The 22,170-nt window shown below is 43.1% G+C and overlaps 1 protein-coding gene across 10 annotated transcripts in view; it reads right to left on the bottom strand.

Annotated features, from left to right (window-relative positions):
* Nucleotides 1–22,170, bottom strand: part of PITPNM2 (phosphatidylinositol transfer protein membrane associated 2) — a 466,805-nt gene that overhangs the window by 153,466 nt on the left and 291,169 nt on the right. For all 10 annotated transcript variants that reach the window (XM_073627322.1, XM_073627313.1, XM_073627375.1 and 7 more), the window contains one exon: nt 2,291–2,524. In XM_073627322.1, coding sequence (XP_073483423.1) covers nt 2,291–2,524 — 234 coding nt within the window. The remainder of the gene's footprint in view (nt 1–2,290; nt 2,525–22,170) is intronic.

Here is a 22,170-nt window from a genome sequence, read left to right as displayed (position 1 = left end):
GGGAACCTCTGGAAGGTGGGGGGGTGACTGTCTGGGGACCCAGATGTAAGGAGGGGCCCTCTGGGGACCCAGATGTAATGGGGGGGCTCTCTGGGGACCCTGATGTAATGGGGGGGCTCTCTGGGGACCCTGATGTAAGGGGGGGCTCTCTGGGGACCCTGATGTAAGGGGGGGCTCTCTGGGGACCCTGATGTAAGGGGGGGCTCTCTGGGGACCCTGATGTAAGGAAGGGGCTCTGTAGGGACTGTGATGTAAGGGGGGGCTCTCTGGGGACCCTGATGTAAGGAAGGGGCTCTCTGGGGACTGTGATGTAAGGGGGAGGGCTCTCTGGGGACCCTGATCTAAGGAAGGGGCTCTCTGGGGACCCTGAAGGGGGGGGCTCTCTGGGGACCCTGATGTAAGAGGAGGCTCTATGGGGACCCTGAAGTAAGGAGGGGCTCTCAAAGGACCCTGATGTACGGGGCGGGAGGACTTTATTTTTTTTTAATCTGGGGACCCTGATGTAAGTAGGGAGGCTCTCTGAGGATCCTGATGTTAGGGGAGGCTCCGCACTAATGATATTTTATATATACACACACACACACACACACACACACACACATATATATATATATATATATACATATACACACACACACATACACACACACATACATATATACATACATACACACATATACATACACACACGTATGTGTATGCCCGCCCAAGCGTATGACTTTCTTTACTTCTCTATGGGCCCTAGCCCGAGATCTTTTGTAGACCTAGCAATGCCCCTGGTGGGGGCCCTTCATGGTTTCTTGCATCGGGGCTCTGAAGATTCTAGTTACGCCTCTGAATCGGCTTCATAGAGAGCTGGTCACAATCTCCTGCTGTGCAAATTGAATGCGGAGAAACCTGCATTCAATTCGCAATAGTGTGGACCCGGCCTTAGAGGGCAAAATCAGTTGAAACCAGAAGCAGTCATTGAGCAGTCAGCTTCTTTAAGTGTACCTGACCCAGCCTAAAAAGTGTTTAAATGAACAACACTGCTTCTTGTTTGCACCAGTGTAAGGGATTGTTTACACATGCAGCAAGGACCGATACGCATCTGAAAAACCAATTTCGCACTCAAATAGCTTTTCAGAAGAGTTTGCAGTCAGCAAAGAAGTGATATGCCGCATGTTTTAAGCTCTAAGGGCCTGTGTCAATGGATTTTGAGCGTGTGTCCACGGCATCAGTTTGAGACACTTCTGAGATCATTTAGAATTAATTAGCAAGTGCGTTTGACCTGCTGTTGACCTCCTCCTGACCTGCTTCATGCAGGTTTTGCATTCCCATAGCCTTGCATGAGAATTCAAAACCCGTCTGAAGCAAAAGCCCGAGGGACTCCACAGGGATACTAAGAATGATCTGAAGATCACTCGGGTACTTGCAGTCATTACAAAGAACCACACTTCAGAACTGTTGTTACCTTAGGGTATTCTGACAGCAGGAAGTTTCCCAGCCGATTGCAGCAGGCAGTTATAGTAGCCAGTAGCGATCATTGTATTCTGACAGCTGGGAAAACTCCCGCAGTCAGAACACAATAGTGCAGCGGGAAGGATTCACCCATCAGCATTGACTGTGTTGATGGGGGAACCGAGCAATTTTCTTTCCTTTAACCTGTGGTTGAAGGAAAGAAGACTGCGTATTAAATGGTCGCTTTAGTGTTTTTTGCAAAGCAATAGCATCAGTTAGCCAGCATTGGATTCTTCATGGATCTCTTAAGAAAGTAAAGTGACAGCTGTAGCCAGGGCTTTTTTTCTCAAACAATAAGTGCTGGAACTCAATCACGACCCGCCAAAACTGCTCCCCTACACATACCCTCCAAATCACTTCAAATAGTGGGTGTGGACAGTCAAATTTCATGAACAGTATTGGGGGTCTTAAAGGTCATTAAATACCAAGACTGCATTACGCACACAGTGCAGAGATGTCACTTGTAAACACAGAAACCAGACTTTTGTGTTTACAAGTGATAGTGGCGGGCAGGGAGCAGAGGGTCTGAGCTAGAGGTGTTGGAACTGAGTTCCACCAAATTCCCCCTGAAAAAAAGCCCTGGCTGTAGCAGTCATGAGAGGACCAGGATCTCAGAGCAAAAAAACAAATTCACCCCTAACAGAAACTTGATTGGATGTAACCTTTTATATGGCAGTTATAAACATAAAAGTCATTGCTTACACATTTACATTCTGATTCTGATTCTGTACAAATCAAGCACCAAAAAAAGTACATCGTTGCATTGTACAGGTTTTGTTTCTAGACTTACCCACATCATGAATGAAACGTTCAATTTTCGACTGCATGCCCCAATACCGAAACTCCACTTTGCAAAGCTTGTATGCGCACATGATGGGATATCCTCCTAGGTTATTCCTATGTTCCTCTATCCAGTCGTCAGACAAGGGGCCTCTTTTGGTCTTCAAAGACTTGTATATTTTGGGGTCCTCCTCTGGCTTATATTCATGTTGGGGGATTGGATCTTTCACAATATCAATTGGATCTGTTTAAGAAATAACACATGCAAACCATTAGACAGTGGGCACAAGATCCAAAATGGAAAACTGCCATAACTGTTATACAGAGGGTATAGAAAAAATCACCCCCCCCCCTTAATTTAGGTGTAGCTAATCAACACCGCAAGGGCACACAAAGCCATTTGACTTTCAACTGTGATCAGCTGTGGCAATTTTGATTAGCTCAGCATTAAAAGAGCGTTCCTGGAGCATTTCAGTTCCTGGTAGTGCAACTAAAGCAAACAACTATGGGTGGCAAGGCACTGTCAAAAGATCTCCAGGATAAAGTTGTGGAAAGGTCCAAGTCAGGAGATGGATACAAAAACATTTCAAAGGCTTTATCAATGCCTAGAAGCACAGTGATGTCTATTATTAAGCAGTGGAAGATATTTGGTACAACACAGACACTCCCTGGATCAGTCTTATCAATATTCCTATCGCACATGTTCCTGGCAAACAAGGCTCATACAATGGTGGGTGCTGCGGCGATTACCAGCTGGGTACTGGAAACATCTAGCAAGTGTACATATTTGCCAGCACACCATGGATCAACAATCATCGTCCAAAGGTTTCTTTATTGTGGGGAGATCACATCACAGACATAAGTGCAACATTTTGGGGCCACGCAGGACCCCTTCACCAGGCATGTGATCATCACATGCCTGATGAAGAGGTTCTGCGCGGCCCTGAAATTATGCACTTATCTCTGTGATGTGATCTCTCTACAATAAAGAAATCTTTGGATGGTGATTGTTGATCCAAGTGCTGGCGAATATGTACACTTACTCCCTGGATGAGGACGTCTCTCCAAACTGGATGAAAGAGCCAGGAAGAGGCTACCAAGAGGCCTACAGCAACTCTGAAGCAGTTGCAGGAATTTATGAAGAAGGTTTACCTTCCAACATGACAATGACTCAAACCACACAGCAAAAAAAAAAAAAAAAAAAAGACCACACAGTGGTTGAAGGAGAAAAAGGTGAATTCCCTTGCATGGCCTAGTCAGAGCCCAGACTTAAATCCACATTGAAAATGTGTGGAATGTCTTGAAGACTGCAGTCCACAAACAGTCACCATCAAATTTAACTTGAGCAGTTCTGCAAAGAAGAGTGGGCAAATATTGCAAAGTCTAGATGTGCAAAGTTAGTAGAGACCTATCCCAACAGACTAAAGGCTTTAATTAAAGCAAAAGGCGGTTCAACAAAATATGGACACAAAGGGGTAATCCTTTTTCCAACACAGCGATTATGTTTTTAAAATATTTTATGACATGTTGGTGTTATATCTTTCACTTGGATGTTATAAGTTGCAAATTCAGCTGGATAAAACAAAAACGGTGTGTCTTCATTTCAGTCTGCAAAGCAACAAAATGTGGTTATTTTAAAAAGGGGGGGGGGTGATTTTTTTCTATACCCAATGTATATATTGTCGGCCGGTCTGTATATTTGAATTCATGGTCCATGCGACCACTATGGACAATGCGTTACAATAATCCACAAGTTGTCTATTTTCATATTTAGTTTTTTATTTAGCTTGTGCATGTATCACAGATATCGGTCGACCAATATGGCGCCTGTTGTGTACACAGTAACTGTCTTTGCTTGTTACTTATCTATGAATAGATTTTAATAAAGCTTTTAGATTGTTTGATAGTTTCTATTTTCTTTATGTAGAAGTTTAGAGGTAGCGTCAAATACATGACTGCTGAAAATACATGACTACTGATCAGTGCAGGTAGTGACGATTTTTCTAGGATTATTTTTTGAGAGCTATCTCCATGATGCTGTCCCTTGACGAATCCACCGTGATACAGCGGTCTTGCCATGTGGGGACACCTTGGCCATTTAGATAAGAATTAAAACATACATACATGTACTATGGCTCAGATCCTTTAGGCTTAATGTGTAGAGTGCTCCTGGCATTAGTAACTTGTCTTCCCTCATCTAAAATGGCGCTCCATAGCTAGACACCCACGATTGTGAGGCTTGGTTTTGTGTATATTAAGCGGTGCGTCAGTATGCCGCCTGTGCCCCAAGACGACGTCAAACTTGTGATGAAACGCGTTGTGATGACGTCACCACGCGATACATCCCGTTGTTTGTTAGCACGGGCGTGTGTATAGCAGCCGGCAGGCCGCATATTTTTATCCATTGCTATTTTTACGCCTAATAGGCATTTGTCCTTGTAATATTTAATAAAAACCAAGCGGGTTTTACCTATGGCCATTTTTTATTATTTCTTTCTGAGCCATGTTCACACCATCACACACTGAGCTGTATACAAGCTCAAAGCAGAGGATTCTTTCAGTTAAAGGTCCGGACCAGAAGACCCCTCACAGATGAGGTGATTGGACTGATATCAGAACACCACTGAGGAAAAGGCCCTGGCTGGGCGCACATTTCTTACGGTGGTGGGTCTGTCAAGCAAAGTCACACTTGGAACTGTTCAAAAGGATTACACAAGGATCATTATTTGCTAAGGATTTTTCGATTGGAAGTTTGATTGACCATCATTGGAATTCTGATTTAGCGTTACTGAACATTCACAGAGTTATTAATTTACATATGGGACTAATTTTTGAGTTATCACTCACTGATCACTTATTATCACGTTGTATAAGGTTAAGGGTTTAGAGCGCAACCACATTTTGTTTTTCATTTGTATTTGTGTGTATTTTACTTTGTGTTGCAGCTTACTTTTAGGGTTTTAATTTCCAGCGCAGTCTTTTCCTTACTATACATTAATCGAGGACATTAGAAAAAGTGGGCTCAGTGGCCAATCCTGGTCACTCATGGACCCAATGGCCAATCCTATGCAGACTCAATACACCCTCAAGGATATATGGGATGTGTTGCAAAATCAGTGGGTGATTCCATCTTCTGGCACCTGCCCAAAATATAAACATTAATTTTGTTTGGCCTGGTCATTTCAAAGAAGGGTTTGTACTTACTGAATGAGAAACTCTAGCCTAGTATAATGTATATTTACCCAAAACATCAATGTGTATCTGTACAAGATTTTTTTTTAACACTCCCACACAGGTACAGAAAATAAGTGAAAGCATCTACAACTGAGCTTTGAACCTGAAGAATGCCTTTGTGCTGCTCTGTAATAATGACTTTTGTTCTGACATCCAGCATTCTGAAAGCAGCATTCCTTTTATTAATTGCAAAAATGTTTACTTATTTTTGCTCAATATAATAATGTGATTAGGTGATATTGACATGAGCCCTACTGATTTATGTGAAGTGTGAATTTTAATGAAAGGTCCACTTTAACTGCTACTGTCCATAACAGGACAAGAAAGAAAAAGCAAAGCAAAGTGAATTATGTCAGTTAGCAGTGACTTTGCTATTTCCATGTGAAGCTCTGCAGGCATTAGAAGGACAGCTAGGTATCAGCACATCTGTTTTTCTGAGAGCTTGCCTGGTTCATGGCCACTGTGTTGGATTATTTTACTTTTGAACTGCTTTCAATTCAAGGTTTTCATTAAGGTTCACATGAGTCAAATACAAAAAGGAAATTAATTTAAAAAAGCCTCTTTTGAAGGCGTATATGTTTATATCTGTCTACACTTTGTATGTATGATATCTGCCAGAGAGGATCTCAGCAGTTTGCCTAGTCATGATGAGTAGGCATCTGTTCCCCCATTTAATTCTATCCTAGCTTTTACACTTATTGTTACCAAATTCAAGTCATTTACAAAGTGTAACGTTCATTCTGTATCTGTTTTGCGTGTCCTCAAAAATTAATTTTGCACATTTTTATGTTGGCTTTATATGTTTGAGTGGAATAGTAACTGCATGTTAATTCCCATGCACAAATGGCTTATATTTAATGTGATTCTGTGTTGATTTTAGCAGGCCTGTAGCAGGCCCAAGAAGAAAGAGCCTAAAATTATGGTCAGACATGTTTAGCTGTAGGACTCCCAAATCCTGTGGAGTGCTAATGTGCCAAACATACTCTTCAAAGACACCTAGTCAGTGGCTTGACCCTAATCGTGACCCTCCCCATAAGTGGAATCACATGACCAGTTCTAGTCAGGAGTCTGTTGCGTCTTCACAAAAACGACACTATTTTCGGACATTTCTCATATCTATTCTGATCCAACTTGACAATTATGATTAAAACATAGGCAATTCTTATCCCATATACTATTTAGCAAATCCTTGGCTTATTATAAAGCATATCAGGAAGCTGGCAACTAATATGAACATACTCATTGCAGGTCATTGACCTACCAAGTAGTGAAGGAAGGATAAGGGTGACAGAATGCACAGGCAGCTCCCACAGTTCTGTCCTGACAGGTGTCTTAAAAAAATAAATAAATAAATAAAATGCCTGGGTATAGATTTATGCCATAAACAACTCCTGCCATGCATAATAATTGACAGATGTGTACAACTACATGTCTTTTATAAAATTATGCACAAAGACCAGCAAATTATGCATATGTTGCAAAATCTTAAAAGTCATAAAGAGATTACCCATGTAAAATATTTACTTAAAGTGGCTGTAAAGGTAAAAGTTTTTTTTTTTTACCCTAATGATTTCTATGCATTGAGGCAAAAAACCTTTTAAATGCAGCTCCCTCCGCAATATTCACCTGAGCCCGATCTTGGTCCAGCACTGTGCACTCTGCATCAGCTCTTCTTCCATCTCCCGACTCTCATAGCCATTGGCTCCTGCTGCTGTCAGTCAAAACCTGTGACCAGAGAGCAGGGGGCAGGGCCAAGCCTGGCTGTCTGTCTGGATAGACACAAACAGCCTGGCTCAGGAGCGAGCACGCACAGGTGGGAAGAGCCATATCAACGAATTTGCTGTACCCCAATCTATGATATAATATTATTCAGCAGAACGACTATTACATTGAAATCACCCTAGCCCACCCTTTTCAAGGGTATTGACCAAAATAAGAAAAATATTCTGGCTCCTATTACATAATTATATGTACCCTATCCTCAATGTAAAACTCAAAGCAGTATTAAACCTAAACCCAAAAATGGAATATAGAGTTAGGTCCATATATATTTGAACACAGGCACAATTTTCCTACTTTTGTCTCTGTATGCCACCAGAATACAATTATAATGAAACAATACAAATAAATTTAAAGTGCAGACTTTCAGCCTTAAGTCAAAGGGTTGAACATAAATATCAAGTACAAATTTTTGGAACTGCAATCATTTTCATACACAGTCCCCCCATTTTCAGGGGCTCAAATGTAATTGGATAAATTAATATAATCATAAATAAAATGTTCATTTTTAATATTTTGTTGAGAATCCTTTACTGGCAATGACTGCCTGAAGTCTGGAACCCATAGACATTAGGGTTTCCTCCTTTCTGATGCTTTGCCAGGCTCTAACTGCAGCTGTCTTCAGTTGTTCTTTGTTTGTAGGTCTTTCTGTCTTTAGTTTTGCCTTCAGCAAGCGAAATGCTCAATTGGATTGAGATCAGGTAATTGGCACGACCATTGCAGAATATTCCACTTCTTTTCCTTCAAAAGCTTCTGGGTTGCTTTTGCAGTGTGTTTTGGATCATTAACCATCTGTACGGTGAAGCGCCGTCCAATCAACTTTGCTGCGTTTGGCTGAATCTGGGCTGATAGTATACCTCTAAACACTGCAGAATTAATCCGGCTGCTTCTGTCTTCTGTCATCAAAAAACACCAATGACCCAGTGCCACTGGAAGCCATGCATGCCCATGCCAACACACTGCCTCTACCATGTTTTACAGATGACGTTGTGTGCTTTGGATCATGAGCCTTCTCCACACTTTTTTCTTCCCGTCATTCACATACAGATTAATCTTATTTTCATCCATCAAAAGAATGCTTTTCTAGAACTGGTCTGGCTTTTTTAGATTTTTTTTTAGCAAAGTCTAATCTGACTTTTCTATTCTTCAGGCATATGAATGGTTTGCACCTTGTGGTGAAGTGAGCCCTCTGTATTTGCTCTCATGAAGTCTTCACTCGATTGTAGACTTTGACAATGATACGTTCACCTCCTGGAGAGTGTCCTTCACTTATCTGGAATTTGTGAATGGGTTTTTCTTTACCATAGAGAGGATCCTGCAATCATCCACCACTGTTGTCTTCCGTTGACGTCCCGGACTTTTTATGCTGCTAAGCTCCCCAGTGCGTTCTTCTTTACTGTAAATGTGCTAAACCGTTGATTTGGCCACTCCTAATGTTGTTGCTATCTCTCTGATGGATTTGTTTTGTTTTTGAAGCCATACAATGGCCTGTTTCACTTGCATGGACAGCTCCTTTGAACGCATGATGTAGGTTCACAGATTCCAAATGCAAATACCCCATTTAAGCTTCGTACACACGCTTTGATTTTCGGACAACAGAACATTCGATTTTTGTTGCATGCTAGTCTCATGTCGAAAGTGAAGAGGTTACTAACAATACGAGAATTTTCGTTTGACAGAATACAACGTCAGAACTGACATAACTTGTTGAATAGTTTTGTACATATTCTTTCGTTTCTGAGCATGCGTAGTCTTGCTCTTACGATTTTTTCATAGGAAAACCATACTAATGAAACGAAAATCAGACCATGAGTTCACATCCGACAAAAATTTTATAGTCTGCATATCCAGCTTTTGTCTGACGAAAAAGTGAAATCGGCTGTCGAAAGCACCAACGGTAAGACTTGCGGACGATTGGTCGTCGTAACAATTGACGTCCGAAAATCAAAGCGTGTGTACAGGCCTTTAGAATCAACTCCAGAACTTTTACCTGCTTAATTCATGAAGAAATAACGAAGAATTAGCCCACACCTGGTCATGAAACAGCTTTTGATTCAATTGTCCAATTTCTTTTGGGGGGGTGGCTATTAAGAGCTGTACAAGTAATTCCTTAACCCTTCCTTAGATTTGTACATACTCTCAAATTAAACCTGAGAGTGTGCACTTTCAGGCCATATCCATTATATAACTATAGCTTGAATATGTTTGGGTAAATACCTAAAAAAAAAAAAAAAAAAAAGTAGAATTGTGCCTGTGTCCAAATATATATGGACTGAACTGTATTGCTTGCCAATCATTAGATTTGGTGGTTGCATTTGAGTGTGATATGTACGGAGTGCAGGGTTGAGGGGTGCGCTGTGCAAATACAAGTACAAGTAATTCCCTAACCCTTCCTTAGATTTGTACATACACTCAAATTAAACCTGAGAGTGTGCACTTTCAGGCCATATCCATTATATAACTATAGCCTGAATATGTTTGGGTAAATACCTAAAAAAAAAAAAAAAAAAAAAAATAGAATTGTGCCTTTGTCCAAATATATATGGACTGAACTGTATTGCTTGCCAATCATTAGATTTGGTGGTTGCATTTGTGTGTGATATGTACGGAGTGCAGGGTGCGCTGTGCACCGAGCGCAGGGTTGAGGGGCGCACTGTGCACAGAGTGCAGGGTTGAGGGGTGCACTGAGCGTGAAGTGCAGGGCAGAGGGGTGCGTGGAGTGCAGGGCTGAGTGGTGCACTGTGCAGGGCTGAGGGGCACGTGGAGTGCAAGACTGGGGGGTGCACGGAGCGCAGGGCTGAGAGGTGCGCTGTGCGCAGAGTGAAGGGCTGAGGGGTGCGCTGTGTGTGGAGTGCAGGGCCGAGGGGTGCCGGGAGTGCAGGGCCGAGGGGTGCCGGGAGTGCAGGGCCGAGGGGTGCCTATGTATGGAGTGCGCTGTGTACATCTCCCCCCCCCCACACAGTACAAAGCTCTCTCTTCCCCAGTTCCTCTCCCACCACCTAGAAAATTTCAGAAAGTGGAGCTGCAGAGTACTCACAGTCTGTCCGTGCAGGCTGCCAGTCAGGAGGAGCCTCTCTCTGTGTAGATTCCCCCCCGGAGGGGTTTGAGCAGCCTCGGGGAGAGGAGCGCTGTCACTTGTAAATACAGAGGCAGCTCTTCTATATTTTCAAGTGATGGAACTGAGCAGTGCCAGAGCTGGCTGAACTCTGGTTGAAACAAAACCCTGGCGGGCACCGCGGGATTAAAGGGGCAGCTGCTTTGGGGCCCCCAACAATGACTGTGCCCTAGACAGCTGCCCCTTTTGCCCTGCGGTAAAGACGGCCCTGTATTCAATAGAAAATCTATGGAAAGAACTAAAGAGTTCATGGAAGAGGCCCACGGAACCTTCAAGATTTGAAGACTGTTTGTGTGGAAGAATGGTCCAAAATCCCACCTGAGCAATGCATGTGGCTAGTTTCTCCATACAGGAGGCATCTTGAAGCTGTCATTGCCCACAAAGGATTTCATACGAAGTATTAAATAAATTTCAGTTAGCATGTTCAATACTTTTCCCTGTGTCATTCCATTTTATTACACATAACTTCATTTCTGAACGTATTTGTTTTGGTTTCTTTGCATGTGTGGATTGCATAGGTTGTTACCAACATGTGGGGAAATTTTCATGTCAATAGCACCATTAAAAATATATTTACCTAGAAAAATGGTGACGTATTCAATACTTATTTTACCCGCTGTATACTGTAAATCAATTGTGCATTTAGCATCCTTATCATAACTGAAAAAAGGAAACTATTCACGTCAACCTCCTTAAAGTGGTACTAAAACAAATTTTTTTTTTTACCTTAAAGGGGTTGTAAAGTTGTTTTTTTTTTTTTTTAAAAATAACAAACATGTTATACTTACCTTCACTGTGCAGCTCGTTCTGCACAGAGTGGCCCCGAACCTGGTCTTCTGGGGTCCCTCGGCGGCTGTTTCAGCTCCTCCCCGCAAGCATTTACCACCTTCATGTGAGCTCCCTCGCATGGTGGTGAGTGCTTGCGGGCGCGCTCCCGTGATACAGCTGGCGGCTATAGCCGCTCGCTGTATCACTCGGCCCCGCCCCCCGGCGCGCCGCGTCATCGGATGTGATTGACAGCAGCGCGAGCCAATGGCTGCGCTGCTTTCAATCCATCCACTGCAGCCAATCAGCGACCAGGCTGAGCTGCAATGAAGCTGACGAGGACGAGGAGCGAAGATTCGAGGCGTCAGGTAAGTAAAACGGGGGGGCTGGGGGCGGCGGTACTGTCAAAAGTTTTTTCACCTTAATGCATAGAATGCATTAAGGTGAAAAAATTTTTACCTTTACAACCCCTTTAATGCAAGTGGGTTGCTATGGGGGCAGACACAGAAGAAGAGGCGTGGACAGTACTGGTTTAGGGCCACTCTGTGCAATACCACTGCACAGAACAGATAAGTATAACATATAGCAATACTGGTTAAAAAAAAAAAAAAAAAAAAAAAAAAGCCTTTAGGAACACTTTAAGGTACCACAATTAATAGCAATCTAAGTGGATGTCAAAAGAATCCCGATAGCAGGCATCAATTCTGCATAGCGCCTTAATAAAATCCTAATGCCATGGTGTCTGGGCAGCGAGATATATTTTAATATATTTTTATACAATTGTGCTGTAGCAACTGATGTAAATATTACTTGAGCTTCGTGGTGTTTTATTTAGTTTGAGCAACTGATATTTAAACTGTTTATAACACGGTGACATTTACTATGGAAGAAAAACGTAGCTCCTAACAACACAGCGCAGGCCCAGCTTGGCTCTGTTAGCCCGTCTCCTCACATCGCATAATTCAAAAGGACCCAGGGTTTTATTTTTAACATGCTATGGGAATCATTCAGATTTTCTCCTTCCCGAGGTTCATTTTTCTTCTTGCTTCTTCTCTTTTATCTTCAGCCTGTTCTTCACCTGCCCACCCACTAGAACTGCAGCGTGGGCTAAAATTAGCCAGCTGAAGTACAGCTTTGCTTTTCTACTGTCACCTAAAGAGAGAATAATTCAGAACGCTCCTATCAAACTGTGCTACTGGGTTTAGCCGACTGCGTCACATTCCTTTTTTAAGTCAGCGTGCATCTATCTCCTGCCATGGCAACTAGCTTTAGGGAGAGGGAATAATGTTTTTCTTACGACTGCCTGCTTCGGTGCTAATTAGTGTCTATCTGAATGGTGCTTTCAGGGATGAAGACATCTAGCCAATAAAAACGGTGCACAACCTATAGTCGATAAAATGGTCATTAGCTGGTTCTCTGGGGTCTGAGGCTGCTGCAGATGCTACAGTGTGGCCTGTTACAGCTACTGCTTGGGGACAAACAGCAGTCAATCAGTCAATACAAGCACCACACAAAAAGTAAAAATAAAAATTAGGTATATAAAGATCAACTCCACATCATTATATAGTCCTGATGATTTACAGCACATGGTGGTATAGTGCAGACCACACTATAAATGAGCCAAATATAAAGCTATAGTAAAACAGTAAGGAGAACACAGTTAAGGGTAAAACCCATAAGGAGACCATAGAGAACATGTCCAAGGCTTGCAAGAGATAAACTTAAATAGGGCAATACAAATCTCTCTAAACAGGATGGGATCATATTCAGTGTTACTGGATCCTATTAGCATGACCAGAAAATAGCTGACCCACATCTGACCAATCCAGAGTAATCGCTGCATCTTCTTCTTTGCATTGTCAGCAGTGGAATGACAGCAGCATACAACATATGTAGGATGCTGCATGGTGAAATTATTTTGCCATGGTGAAAATATACCATGGAAAGCATTTTGTATATACACTCACTAGCCAATTTATTAGGTACACCTGCTAGTACCGGGTTGGACCCCCTCTGGCCTTCATTCTTTGTGGCATAGATTCAACAAGGTGTTGGAAACATTCCTGAGATTTTGGTCCATATTGACATGATAGCATCACGCAGATGCTGCAAATTTGTTGGCTGCACATCCATGATGCAAATTTACCATTCCACCACATGGAGGCCCATTGGAGTACAGTGAACTTATGGTCATGTTCAAGAAACCAGTGGTGAGATGATTTGAGCTTTGTGACATGGTGCATTATCCTGCTGGAAATAGCCATCAGAAGATGGGTACACTGTAGGCATAAAGGGATGGACATGGTCAGCAACAATACTCAGGTAAGCCGTGGCGTTTAACCACTTGCCGACCGCCGCACGACTATATACGTCGGCAGAATGGCACGGGCAGGCAAAAGGACTTACATGTACGTCCTTGCCTGCCCGCGGGTGGGGGGTCCAATCGGACCCCCCCCCCGGTGCCAGCGGCGGTCGGCAAATCTCCCCCGGCGATCGGAGGTGAGGGGGAGGCCATCCATTCGTGGCCCCCCCCTCGCGATCGCTCTCAGCCAATGGGATCATTTCCCTGCCTCTGTATTGTACACAGAGGCAGAGGAAATGATGTCATCTCTCCTCGGCTCGGTATTTTCCGTTCCGGGCCGAGGAGAGAAGACTGCAATGTGAGTGCACCAACACACTACACACACAGTAGAACATGCCAGGCACACAAAACACCCCGATCCCCCCCCCGATCGCCCCCCGATCCCCCCCCAATCACCCCCCCCCCCCTGTCACAAACTGACACCAGCAGGTTTTTTTTTTTTTTTTTTTTTTTTTTCTGATTACTGTATTGGTGTCAGTTTGTGACATTTACAGTGTTAGGACAGTTAGTATTACCCCCCTGTAGGTCTAGGGTACCCCCCTAACCCCCCCTAATAAAGTTTTAACCCCTTGATCACCCCCCGTCACCAGTGTCGCTAAGCGATCATTTTTCTGATCGCTGTATTAGTGTCGCTGGTGACGCTAGTTAGTGAGGTAAATATTTAGGTTCGCCGTCAGCGTTTTATAGCGACAGGGACCCCCATATACTATCTAATAAATGTTTTAACCCCTTGATTGCCCCCTAGTTAACCCTTTCACCACTGATCACCGTATAACTGTTACGGGTGACGCTGGTTAGTTTGTTTATTTTTTATAGTGTCAGGGCACCCGCCGAATAAAGATTTAGCCCCCTGATCGCCCGGCGGTGATATGCGTCGCCCCAGGCAGCGTCAGATTAGCGCCAGTAACGCTAACACCCACGCACGCAGCATACGCCTCCCTTAGTGGTATAGTATCTGTACGGATCAATATCTGATCTGATCAGATCTATACTAGCGTCCCCAGCAGTTTAGGGTTCCCAAAAACACAGTGTTAGCGGGATCAGCCCAGATACCTGCTAGCACCTGCGTTTTGCCCCTCCGCCCGGCTCGGCCCAGCCCACCCAAGTGCAGTATCGATCGATCACGGTCACTTACAAAACACTAAACGCATAACTGCAGCGTTCGCAGAGTCAGGCCTGATCCCTGTGATCGCTAACAGTTTTTTTGGTAGCGTTTTGGTGAAATGGCAAGCACCAGCCCCAGGCAGCGTCAGGTTAGTGCCAGTAGCGCTAACACCCACGCACGCACCGTACACCTCCCTTAGTGGTATAGTATCTGAACGCATCAATATCTGATCCGATCAGATCTATACTAGCGTCCCCAACAGTTTAGGATTCCCAAAAACGCAGTGTTAGCGGGATCAGCCCAGATACCTGCTAGCACCTGCGTTTTGCCCCTCCGCCCGGCCCAGCCCAGCCCACCCAAGTGCAGTATCGATCGATCACTGTCACTTACAAAACACTAAAAGCATAACTGCAGCGTTCGCAGAGTCAGGCCTGATCCCTGCGATCGCTAACAGTTTTTTTGGTAGCGTTTTGGTGAACTGGCAAGCACCAGCCCCAGGCAGCGTCAGGTTAGCGCCAGTAGCGCTAACACCCACGCACCCACCGTACACCTCCCTTAGTGGTATAGTATCTGAACTGATCAATATCTGATCCGATCAGATCTATACTGGCATCCCCAGCAGTTTAGGGTTCCCAAAAACGCAGTGTTAGTGGGATCAGCCCAGATACCTGCTAGCACCTGCGTTTTGCCCCTCCGCCCGGCCCAGCCCAGCCCACCCCACCCAAGTGCAGTATCGATCGATCACTGTCACTTACAAAACACTAAACGCATAACTGCAGCGTTCGCAGAGTCAGGCCTGATCCCTGCGATCGTTAACAGTTTTTTTGGTAGCGTTTTGGTGAACTGGCAAGCGCCAGCGGCCTAGTACACCCCGGTCATAGTCAAACCAGCACTGCAGTAACACTTGGTGACGTGGCGAGTCCCATAAGTGCAGTTCAAGCTGGTGAGGTGGCAAGCACAAGTAGTGTCCCGCTGCCACAAAGAAGACAAACACAGGCCCGTCGTGCCCATAATGCCCTTCCTGCTGCATTCGCCAATCCTAATTGGGAACCCACCGCTTCTGCAGCGCCCGTACTTCCCCCATTCACATCCCCAACCAAATGCAGTCGGCTGCATGAGAGGCATTTTCTTTATGTCCTCCCCCTAGTACCCCTACCCAACGAACTCCCCCAAAAAAGATGTCGTGTCTGCAGTAAGCGCGGATATAGGCGTGACACCCGCTATTATTGTCCCTCCTGTCCTGACAATCCTGGTCTTTGCATTGGTGAATGTTTTGAATGCTACCATGCACTAGTTGAGTATTAGCGTAGGGTACAGCATTGCACAGACTAGGCACACTTTCACAGGGTCTCCCAAGATGCCATCGCATTTTGAGAGACCCGAACCTGGAACCGGTTACAGTTATAAAAGTTACAGTTACAAAAAAAGTGTAAAAAAAAAAAAAAAAAACACAAACAAAAATATAAAATAAAAAGTAATAGTTGTCGTTTTATTGTTCTCTCTCTATTCTCTCTCTCTCTATTCTCTCTATTGTTCTGCTCTTTTTTACTGTATTCTATTCTGCAATGTTTTATTGTTATTATGTTTTATCATGTTTGCTTTTCAGGTATGCAATTTTTTATACTTTACCATTTACTGTGCTTTATTGTTAGCCATATTTTTGTCTTCAGGTACAGCATTCACGACTTTGAGTGGTTATACCAAAATGATGCTTGCAGGTTTAGGTATCATCTTGGTATCATTCTTTTCAGCCAGCGGTCGGCTTTCATGTAAAAGCAATCCTAGCGGCTAATTAGCCTCTAGACTGCTTTTACAAGCAGTGGGAGAGAATGCCCCCCCCCCCCCATCGTCTTCCGTGTTTTTCTCTGGCTCTCCTGTCTCAACAGGGAACCTGAGAATGCAGCCGGTGATTCAGCCAGCTGACCATAGAGCTGATCAGAGACCAGAGTGGTTCCAAACATCTCTATGGCCTAAGAAACCGGAAGCTACGAGCATTTTATGACTTAGATTTCGCCGGATGTAAATAGCGCCATTGGGAAATTGGGGAAGCATTTTATCACACCGATCTTGGTGTGGTCAGATGCTTTGAGGGCAGAGGAGAAATCTAGGGTCTAATAGACCCCAATTTTTTCAAAAAAGAGTACCTGTCACTACCTATTGCTATCATAGGGGATATTTACATTCCCTGAGATAACAGTAAAAATGATTAAAAAAAAAAAAAATGAAAGGAACAGTTTTAAAATAAGATAAAAAAGCAAAAAAATAATAAAGAAAAAAAAAAAAAAAAAAAAAAAAGCACCCCTGTCCCCCCTGCTCTCGCGCTAAGGCGAACGCAAGCGTCGGTCTGGCGTCAAATGTAAACAGCAATTGCACCATGCATGTGAGGTATCACCGCGACGGTTAGATCGAGGGCAGTAATTTTAGCAGTAGACCTCCTCTGTAAATCTAAAGTGGTAACCTGTAAAGGCTTTTAAAGGCTTTTAAAAATGTATTTATTTTGTTGCCACTGCACGTTTGTGCGCAATTGTAAAGCATGTCATGTTTGGTATCCATGTACTCGGCCTAAGATCATCTTTTTTATTTCATCAAACATTTGGGCAATATAGTGTGTTTTAGTGCATTAAAATGTAAAAAAGTGTGTTTTTTCCCCAAAAAATGCGTTTGAAAAATCGCTGCGCAAATACTGTGTGAAAAAAAAAAATTAAACACCCACCATTTTAATCTGTAGGGCATTTGCTTTAAAAAAATATATAATGTGTGGGGGTTCAAAGTAATTTTCTTGCAAAAAAAAATAATTTTTTCATGTAATCAAAAAGTGTCAGAAAGGGCATTGTCTTCAAGTGGTTAGAAGAGTGGGTGATGTGTGACATAAGCTTCTAAATGTTGTGCATAAAATGCCAGGACAGTTCAAACCCCCCCCAAATGACCCCATTTTGGAAAGTAGACACCCCAAGCTATTTGCTGAGAGGCATGTCGAGTCCATGGAATATTTTATATTGTGACACAAGTTGCGGGAAAGAGACAAATTTTTTTTTTTTTTTTTTTTTTTTTTTGCACAAAGTTGTCACTAAATGATATATTGCTCAAACATGCCATGGGAATATGTGAAATTACACCCCAAAATACATTCTGCTGCTTCTCCTGAGTACGGGGATACCATATGTGTGAGACTTTTTGGGAGCCTAGCCGCGTATGGGACCCCGAAAACCAAGCACCGCCTTCAGGCTTTCTAAGGGCGTAAATTTTTGATTTCACTCTTCACTGCCTATCACAGTCTCGGAGGCCATGGAATGCCCAGGTGGCACAAACCCCCCCCAAATGACCCCATTTTGGAAAGTAGACACCCAAAGCTATTTGCTGAGCGGTATAGTGAGTATTTTGCAGACCTCACTTTTTGTCACAAAGTTTTGAAAATTAAAAAAAGAAAAAAAAAATTTTTTTTTTTGTCTTTCTTCATTTTCAAAAACAAATGAGAGCTGCAAAATACTCACCATGCCTCTCAGCAAATAGCTTGGGGTGTCTACTTTCCAAAATGGGGTCATTTGGGGGGGGGTTTGTGCCACCTGGGCATTCCATGACCTCCGAAACTGTGATAGGCAGTGAAGAGTGAAATCAAAAATGTACACCCTTAGAAATCCTGAAGGCGGTGATTGGTTTTCGGGGTCCCGTACGCGGCTAGGCTCCTAAAAAGTCCCACACATGTGGTATCCCCATACTCAGGAGAAGCAGCAGAATGTATTTTGGGGTGCAATTCCACATATGCCCATGACCTGTGTGAGCAATATATCATTTAGTGACAACTTTGTGCAAAAAAAAAAAAATAAATAAATAAATTGTCACTTTCCCGCAACTTGTGTCAAAATATAAAATATTCCATGGACTCAACATGCCTCTCAGCAAATAGCTTGGGGTGTCTACTTTCCAAAATGGGGTCATTTGGGGGGGGTTTGTGCCATCTGGGCATTTTATGGCCTTCAAAACTGTGATAGGTAGTGAGGAGTAAAATCAAAAATGTACGCCCTTAGAAATCCTGAAGGCGGTGATTGGTTTTCGGGGCCCCGTATGCGGCTAGGCTCCCAAAAAGTCCCACACATGTGGTATCCCCATACTCAGGAGAAGCAGCTAAATGTATTTTGGGGTGCAATTCCACATATGCCCATGGCCTGTGTGAGCAATATATCATTTAGTGACAACTTTTTGTAATTTTTTTTTTTTTTTTTTTTTTTTGTCATTATTCAATCACTTGGGACAAAAAAAATGAATATTCAATGGGCTCAACATGCCTATCAGCAATTTCCTTGGGGTGTCTACTTTCCAAAATGGGGTCATTTGTGGGGGTTTTGTACTGCCCTGCCATTTTAGCACCTCAAGAAACGACATAGGCAGTCATAAATTAAAGGCTGTGTAAATTCCAGAAAATGTACCCTAGATTGTAGGCGCTATAACTTTTGCGCAAACCAATAAATATACACTTATTGACATTTTTTTTACCAAAGACATGTGGCCAAATACATTTTGGCCTAAATGTATGACTAAAATTGAGTTTATTGGATTTTTTTTAGAACAAAAAGTAGAAAATATCATTTTTTTTCAAAATTTTCGGTCTTTTTCCGTGTATAGCGCAAAAAATAAAAACGGCAGAGGTGATCAAATACCATCAAAAGAAAGCTCTATTTGTGGGAAGAAAAGGACGCAAATTTCGTTTGGTTACAGCATTGCATGACCGCGCAATTAGCAGTTAAAGCGACGCAGTGCCAATTTGTAAAAAGTGCTCTGGTCAGGAAGGGGGTAAATCCTTCCGGGGCTGAAGTGGTTAAACGATGCTCAATTGGCACCCAAAGCCTAGAAAATATCCCCCACACCATTACACCACCACCACCAGCCTGAACCATTGATACAAGGCAGGATGGTTCCATGCTTTTATGTTTTTTACGCCAAATTCTGATCCTACCTTCTGAATGTCGTAGCTGAAATAGAGACTCATCAGACCAGGCAACGTTTTTCCAGTCTTCTATTGTCCAATTTTGGTGAACCTGTGCGAATTGTAGCCTCCGTTTCCTGTTCTTAGCTGACAGGAGTGGCACCCAGTGTGGACTTCTGCTGCGGTAGCCCATCTGCTTCAAGGTTTTGATGTGCTGTACGTTCAGAGATGGTATTCTGCATACCTTGGTTGTAACGAGTGGTTAAGTTACTATTGCATTTCTATCATCCTGAACCAGTCTGCCCATTTTCCTCTGACATCAACAAGGCATCTTCCTGCACACAACTGCCGCTCACTGGATATTTTCTCTTTTTTCGGACCAGTCTCTGTAAACCCTAGAGATGGTTGTGTGTGAAAATCCCGGTAGATCAGCAGTTTTTGAAATACTCAAACCAGCCTGCCTGGCACCAACAAGCCTGCCACGTTTAAAGTCACTTAAATCATCTTTCTTTCCCATTCTGATGCTCGGTTTGAATTTCAGCAAGATGTCTTCACCACGTTTAGATGCCTAACTGCATTGAGTTGCTGCTATATGATTGGCTGATTAGCAATTTGTGTTACCAAGCAAATGAATAGGTGTACCTAATAAAGTGGCCGGTGAGTAATTACCTATGACCTGTAAATGGATAGTGTGGTTCGGTAAGGGGGGGTATGCAAACCAGTGCGTCTGCAACTGCTGCTCAGAGTGCTGGCAATGGATGGAGCCCGTTCTGGCTCCTGCAATAGCTCAAAGAAAGAAGGGTGACCCCTCAATGTCCCCACATCCATAGTGTCCTACAGAGACGAGTGAAGTGGCAACCTTAGCCTGGACTCCGGCCAGGCTACGCCCCCAGCGCATTTTGCTCCGCCCCCCCGGAGCTTAGTCATGGGGATCATGATAACTACCTGTACTCTCTGCCTGTGCATGCGCAGCTCAGAGTACATTCTAGGGAAGTTTGCAAACAGGTAGGTAAGAGCCTTTTAATGCAGAAGACCTAAAGTAAGTCCTTTCTGCAACAAAAAGCCTGCTCATGCTGTTTTTTTTCTTTGTAAGTAATGTTCCGCTTTAATATTGAACAAGTGTAATACCCACTGCGTCAGGATCACTGGCCTAGAACTGGCCAACCGGCAGCATCTGTAGACCACATATAAGTTATGGCTCAGTTCTTTGTATCCCTGTCCATGCTTTTGTACAATTTGAGTATTAGAAGAGAGTCTGTGATGTAGTACCTTACTGTGGAGAATGTATAGCTCATCTCCAAAAAACTACATGAATCTCCTGTATTCCAAATCCATTCTAAGGGTGAGCGAGGAAAAAAGGACCACTGCATGGTTTTCAAAGGAGACTGTCAGTTTATTTGAATTTTTAAAATGATTTTCAGATTCCATCACTTCCTGTAGATTGTCTTTCGTCTTTCAGCATTCATTTCCTGTAGGTCATCTCTTAGAAGCCTTCACTTCCTTGTTGCATCACAGAAGAGAGTGTGATAGAGTGAGTTCACCGCTCTGGACCACGCCTCCTTCATTACAATACTAACTTCCACCCACTTCCTATACAATCTGATTATACAATCTCCTTTAGATCTCCCACCAGCTATGTAGTACAAGGGCTTGCCTGATTTGATTTAGAAATTGAATGAATTGATCAAGTGGGTCATCCTATTCCATTGTACAGAGATTGTTTCCACGTTTTTTAGACAGGGTAAAAAGGAAAGGTGGCGGGGTCTGTCTCTATGTGAGAAGTGATCTCAAAGCAAGTGTGAAAGAGGACCTGATTGATGGAGAGTGTGATGAGTCTGAAGCATTATTGGTGGAACTGCATATAGACGTGCGTAGTTCAAAGTTAATCATTGGAGTTTGTTATAGACCACCCAACGTTAACGAGGAGGTGGAGACTCAGCTCCTTGCACAGATGGAAAGGGCTGCAAGGGCTGGGACGGTGATAATAATGGGGGATTTTAACTACCCAGAAATTGACTGGAGTAATGGCAGTGCTGGGACAGTTAAAGGGCAAAAATTTATAAACCTAGTACAGGACAATTTTATGGTCTAGTTTATTGAGGCCCCAACTAGGAATGAAGCTCTGTTGGACCTGGTAATCTCAAACCATGCAGAGCTTATTACTAATGTTCAGATAAAGGAACACCTGGGTTGCAGTGATCATAACATGATTTCATTTGATGTTAGCTGTAAACAAGAGATACATACGGGAAAGATAAAAATACTTAACTTCAAGAGATCAAATTTTCAAAGGATGAGGGCTGCTCTCCAGGACTTAGACTGGGAGGGAATATTGGCATCGGTAAACACAGAAGTGGGAATTCTTCAAAAAAACGGTTTGGGACCTCACTGCAAAGTATATTCCCATGGGCAATAAGTTTAAAAGGCTAAAAATAAAACCTATGTGGCTCACGGTCAAAGTTAGAAAAGCTATAAACAATAAGAAAAGAGCTTTTAAAAAATATAAAAATGAAGAAACACTACTGTCATTTAAATGCTACAAAGAATTTAACAGAATATGTAAAAAGGAAATCAAGGATGCAAAAATTCAAAATGAACGCCAGATCGCA

This window comes from Aquarana catesbeiana, linkage group LG01 (assembly GCF_042186555.1).
Source record: "Aquarana catesbeiana isolate 2022-GZ linkage group LG01, ASM4218655v1, whole genome shotgun sequence".
NCBI classification, from domain to species: Eukaryota; Metazoa; Chordata; class Amphibia; order Anura; family Ranidae; genus Aquarana; species Aquarana catesbeiana.
The sequence above is the reverse complement of the archived record's forward strand: the minus strand, read 5'-3'. Positions and strand labels throughout refer to the sequence as shown.